The sequence below is a fragment of the Zingiber officinale genome, chromosome 11A, assembly GCF_018446385.1.
Source record: "Zingiber officinale cultivar Zhangliang chromosome 11A, Zo_v1.1, whole genome shotgun sequence".
In the NCBI taxonomy this organism is placed as follows: domain Eukaryota; kingdom Viridiplantae; phylum Streptophyta; class Magnoliopsida; order Zingiberales; family Zingiberaceae; genus Zingiber; species Zingiber officinale.
In genome coordinates this window covers 87,196,936-87,202,935 of record NC_056006.1, presented here as the reverse complement: position 1 = coordinate 87,202,935, position 6,000 = coordinate 87,196,936, and the positions used below count along the sequence as shown (strand labels likewise).

The 6,000-nt window shown below is 43.2% G+C and overlaps 1 protein-coding gene and 1 long non-coding RNA gene across 3 annotated transcripts; one reads left to right on the top strand and one right to left on the bottom strand.

Moving 5' to 3' along the window:
• The first annotated feature begins 1,368 nt into the window (after positions 1-1,368).
• On the top strand, positions 1,369-6,000 carry LOC122032326. 2 transcript variants are annotated; one of them, XM_042591606.1, is made up of 5 exons: positions 1,369-1,891; positions 1,979-2,317; positions 2,432-2,632; positions 5,220-5,435; positions 5,620-6,000. In XM_042591606.1, exons 1-5 carry the CDS (start codon positions 1,550-1,552, stop codon positions 5,941-5,943), a joined length of 1,422 nt encoding a protein of 473 aa, XP_042447540.1. In that variant the 5' UTR covers positions 1,369-1,549; the 3' UTR covers positions 5,944-6,000. The 2 variants fall into 2 exon arrangements, with proteins under 2 accessions (XP_042447540.1, XP_042447539.1); XM_042591605.1 differs by having other exon boundaries at positions 2,417-2,632.
• Positions 5,526-5,992, bottom strand: LOC122032327. The gene is made up of 2 exons (XR_006126041.1): positions 5,870-5,992; positions 5,526-5,781 (listed from the first exon to the last, which is right to left on the bottom strand). It is a non-coding gene; the product is annotated as an uncharacterized LOC122032327 (long non-coding RNA).

The window sequence follows — 6,000 nt, the reverse complement described above, 5'->3', positions numbered from 1 at the left end:
GGAAATCTGACCGACCCTATAGCCAACCGGTTGTATGTTGGAAGATTTGCATATGAGAAGTAGGTAGCTAAGTCTTAAAGGTCCGACCGGCTCTAGGTCTGACTCGCTGTATATAGGAGACTTGCTTTTGAAGAGTGGGGAGCTAAGTCTTGAAGGTCCGACCAGCTCTGGGGCCGACTATCTATATGTTGAGAGATCTACATAGGAGAAGTGGAGAGTTGAGTTCCGAAGCTCAAACCGACTTTGATACCAACCGATTGTATGCTGAGAAACTTGCTATTGAAAATTGGGGAACAAGTCCCGAAAGGTTTGATCGGCTCTGGGGCTGGCCAGTTGTATATTGAGAGAATTGTACAGGAGAAGTGGAGAGCTAAGTCCCGAAGGTCTGACCTGCTTTGGTGCCAACTAGTTGTATGCTAAGAGACTTGTACAAGAGAAATGAGGAGCAAAGTCCCGAAGTTTTAACCGACGCTGGTGCCGACCAGCTATATATTAAGAGACTTGCCCTTGAAGAATGAAGAGCTAAGTCCCAGAGATAAATGATCTATCCAACTACGCACACTCTGACAATCATCATATTTTGACTTTGACTTTAACTTTAACAGTCACCTCTTCGTTATTTTGACGATTATATTATCACTACATTATTTTCGAAGTCATCCAGAACACGCCGTATCAAAGATAATACCAATTAAATTTGTAATATGACAATTATTCAGTAGTACGAGCTAATTATATACACTCTTGAAAAAAATAATTAGAATCATTATTAATTAAGTACGAGATAATTATAATCACTGTCCAATAAAACATCCGGTGATGTTATCTCAGACGAAGGACCAGAGACAATCCATGGACTTTTGCATGCCTAATAGAGGGCCCACCTAGAGCGGGGCCCAGTCAGTAATGGCCGGAGCATTTGGCTCGCCTCGCCCTGCCCGCGTGAGCCGTGACAAAATTGAACCGACCCACACCACCCGGCTCCCCCAATTAATTTGGACCAATAAATTTCCCGTCGAGTTCGACGTGACCCGCACACGCCTCTCGTGCGGAGCCGCTGATTCACTCAATACCACGGGACCGAGCCGAACCGAAAACGGACGAACCGCGCTCTTTTCCCTGCCTTTCCCCGTGCATGGAATGATCGCGACGTCTATGAAGCCCCAGGTTCTCTTACATTTTTGCCCCTACGAATGCTTTTTGTCTTCTTTCTGCAGGTTTGGAGGCTTTGTGTTCCTCATCATTGGCTCATCGACGTCCCATGATTTGAGTAGGGGCAGGGGGGTGTTTCGGTCATTTCATGGTGTGGATGTGAGAGAGAGGTCCATTTCAAATCAAGTCCGACCCCTCTTTGCCTTTCCCGATAGCGGAAAACGAGGCACTGCTCTGCCGTGCTTCACGTCGCTGCTTCCGGCGACGCCTTTCTGCCGCCGTCGCCAGTTGCTCCGCCTCCGTAACTCCACTTTCGCGTCCGCTTCCACTCTCGCACCTTTGTTTAAAGTGGAATAGAAAGCGGCCACGCATTGGTCGAGGAGGAGGTGGGGAGAGAATGGCGGCGAGGAACCGGCCGCGGGCGATCCTCAACCTGCCTCGGCTGGCGAGGCGGTCTCGAGCAGCGGCGACGATGAATCCGCTATTGGACCGAAAACTCGTGGATCTTCTCGAGGGCCGCGATCGTCAAGCTCAGACCCCTCGGACGCCGACGGTGACTCCTCCAGGAGAGAGAGGAGGGGACTCGGGCGGAGACGAGAGGTGGCGGTTCCAGGCGGAGATGCTTCGCGCCGAATGCAAATTCTTGAGGATGGAGCGCGAGGTGGAGCTGCGAAAACTGGAGCGGAATCGAGCCCGGATGGAGGACACATTGAGATCCGCAATGGACGCCTTGGTATTGGTATGCCCTGTGAGATTGAATTTTAAAAAATTCGTCGCATTTTGTAAGTCTTGATCTTTGAGTTTGAAAACGATGACGACGGGTTAGGGGAGGAAGAAGATTGATTGCAGCGAGAGCGTAGAGGCGGCATTGGATGCGAGCATCGAGGAGCTGGAGGAAAGGTTACAGGTGCTCAGATTGGGTAACGTCGGGTGCGGGAGGAGGAACAGAGGAAGCTCAAGAGGAATGCATCCTATGAGTAGTGGCAGGCGAAACTTCGATCGGCAAGCATCGGTGCTTAGGCGGCGGCTGGAGAAAATGGATGACGACCTCAGCGTGAAGGACATTCAAGAGATTTCTGTACCAGATTCAAGGAAGAAAGCTGCACAATCAGAGCGAATTGAAGCAGCGGAGTCTTCTAGTCACGGTAGCCAGTTTCCCGACGAGGTAATAATTGATATTTGTTTGCTTCGCAAAAAAAAAAAAAAAAGGAAAATATTTTCTCCCTTTCCAATTATTGAAGATGTTCTCATCGATTGAGTAAAGATGGAGATGCTGCAGAGAAAGATGGACGGACTGTCCAGGGGGATGTCAGAGAGGATCGAGGAATGTAGCCATTTCCTCTCTGCCAACGATGGTAGTATCATTACCAGCAACAACCAAGGCGAGAGGAGTGACCTACAACAAATTGGGTGCGCTACAGCAATAAAGCAAGAACGGTTCCTTCAAATCCAGAAGCTGCCGCCGGCGCCGGATAAACTGGTGAGCAACTAAGATTAATTCAAATTAGATGTTCTTTTGTTAAGTGCGTTGCTTCATCATTTGCTAAAAACACAATTATTCTTGTGTCACTTAGCACGCAGATGATTGACATGTTAGCAACGATCACACCATTCACCTCTCTAGTTTTTCAGTTAGGACTTTATCTTGATTGTTAGTGACTAGCTAGTCAACAAAGAATACGTATCAATGAATGAGATCTGAATCCAATCAAATTGGATTGCTAAAAAGGTCCTCCATAGGATTTGAGTTCTGTTTCAAATGGAGATGCTATGCATAGCTAGCTCGACTTGTTAGGCACCTTCATGGCAAGGCATCTTGTGATGATTCCTATGTTCATGCTCATGGTAGTCTCGTGGTTTCGATTCAAGCTTAAGACAAGTACCCAGTGGGTTATTCAGAACTAATGAAGTGACATCTGGTTGAAGGTGTTAGCTAACTTCATAAGTCATACAAATTTAAGCTGGAAATGGTAAAAATATAGGAAACTTAGACGCGCTCTGTCAAGTAAGACAGATTCATACAATCCGAGGCAGGAACGCCAAAAGGATTAGAATAAAACTTACTTGTGCTGAGCCACTAATGCTTATCTTTAGCTCTACGGTGGCAAAGGACGAATACGTTCGCCCCTAGCATCCCCATCAATCCGTCTCAGAGTCAACACGGAGGAGGTAAATCACGAACGGCTACTAGTCTTTGGAATAGTGATTAACACATAAGGGAGGTATTTATCTCGGCTTTACCGAGATTCGAACTCTAAATCTCATAATGACAACACCTCATACGCTAATCATTAGACTCATCCGAAGGGATGTAGCTATTTTACCATTAAATAAGCGTCTAGAGAATGCGAAGTTATTTCTTTCAAGTTTCAAGTCATATGACACCTGGTAAATAAATACTTTTTTCTACATTTAGATATCCTTTTTGAAAAATGAACCTACCTAACTTTTCTTTTCATCGACTGAATGTGGATGCACTTTCAATATCTGTGATCTTGAAAGTTTGATATATGCTATGCAAATTAATGCACCTTAATTTGTCTTCTTTTGGATGCACCACTAACTTTGGCTGAGCCGATGTTGCAATACCTAGTGAAACCCATAGTGTTAGACTAGAGACACCCTGTATCCTTTCTACAATTAGCTATCTCCTGAAGCAGATACTTTAATTCGAACTATCCATATGATAGTTAATTCATTTTGCTCTATTTTTATATAAGTTAAACAAGGAGAGACTCTCTCTCTCTTGCACTAGTCAATCCAAGACATCTGAGCTACTGCTAACTTAAACCTTAATGGTGTATACATATATATCACTTTATTGAAACCATGAACTTGAATTATGAGCTAGTAGTTCAAGCTCAAAACCGCTTCAGATAATAGCTTTCTTTTGTGATCAGTTACTCATTTTGTATATTGGTCAGACCTCTACATTTTGACCGTTGGAGGTCAGATGTATGACAACAGCCACATGAGAATTCCAGTTTTGTGCATACAAAGGGAAACCTACCCTTTGAAATCAAATCTTTAAATAAAGGATACTAATTGAAGTTTTATGACAATGTTTTCTGCTTTGAAAAGAGAAGTTGGGCATGTCTTGCTGTTATTAGTCTAGTTCTAGGCCCTTTCGATATTATTTCTTAATCACGTATGCTCCATTACTTGTTTGGAAAGTTAATTAAATGTAGGAGAATTAAACCACGGATTGACTGCAACTCAAGTTTATTTTATTTTAATTTTGTTTTTGGTGGGAACTTAAAACAGCAATTTCATGAAGAGAGAGAGAAAAAAGGATCTGCCGGTTTCTCAGTCTCACAAAAATTCTTCGTAGTCTTGGTTTGCTTAGCACTTCCCACCGTACTTAATATTCGAGATGCTTTTCTCTTTGTTTGAGCAATTCTCGCTTGGTATTCTACAGCCTGATAAATACTAGTCCCTTAACCGAATAGCCACAGGTACAAAGTAACTGGTTTTCTGATACCTCTTGTAGTTGAATGCACTCTAATCTATCGTCCTGATGGTTTACAAACCATCATGAGCATCTTTTGATCCCCTTACCTACCTTAAATGATTTGATCCCAAGTGCTACTTGGCGCTTCTTTTTCAACTTTTTAAAAGTTGGTCTTAATTGCTCTCTGGGACCTGCTCCAACCTCCTTCCTGTGGATTGAACAACTCTGGCCATTTCCTTTACTTGCGCCCTTTTTATTTAATGAAAAGGAGAGGTTTATGGAGACTTCGTTGAAACATTTACTTGGTGAAGTTTCAAGTGCATATCTGCTATTACCATCTTGTTTGGCAGTGAAAAAACATTGGAGATCAAACTGTCCGCATAACCGTGATAAGATAATGTTTCCTGCTGCTAAATTCCTGTTTGGCAGTTTTAGCAGATATTGCTATAATTTGGAACTCTTGCTGTCCATGAAAAATTGAAGTAAACTTGTTTCAGGTTGATGCATCCTGTGAATGACTCGTTTGTGTTATGAGGCCTATCTGTTTAGTAGCTTGGTTGATGAGCTTTATGGTTAGCTTATATATTTTCGATAGTTAATATTAAAACCATTACAGAAGGAGGAGAAGATGGGGTTGCTAAGCTGCTGTAATTGCAAGGAGTTGGTGAGCCATATAATGCAGCAGGTTAGGGCCGAGTCTGAGCAGTGGACTGAGATGCAAGAAATGTTGGATCAAGTTAGGGTAGAGATGGAAGAGCTCAAATCTTCTAGAGACCATTGGCAGCGACGTGCCATTTCTTCTGAGGTCAATTTCCACTCTCAGCAGGCACATGTAAGTTCATGTTGGAAATCTCCATTAGTTTTATTGAAAAAACATAACAAGGTCTATCTAAAAATAAGCAAAGAATAACAACAGAGAATCTTTGAGAAAGTAGCATAGTTCTTTGATAATTGCATGTTTAACTTAATTCTTGGAATGGTTAGTCTGTAACATCTGTAAATCTTCTCTGTTCCAGAAGCTTGAGTGGAAGCAAAAGGCGAGATCTTCAGAACGCAAGGTAGTTGAGCTACAGAAAGTAGTTAAAGAGCTTCAGAAAGAGCTCCAACCGTTGAGAACCAAGCTCCTCAATGCTCCCCCTTCATCCCCTACGCACTCAGAGTTCCAGCTGGAAGATCCACTAAGGATAGCTCAAAACCAACAGACTAAATCACTCAACACATGTAAAGAGAAGGAGAAGCATATCCTTGTGTGTCACATGAACTCACAGAACCATCGAAGCCGGCGCACGCCATTGAGAGATATCAACAACATTTCTCCGAGACCAAGACATCGAGTATGAAGTTCACAGTTATGTCATGAGGACAACAAAGGACTCATCTGCAGAATGATCTGCAAT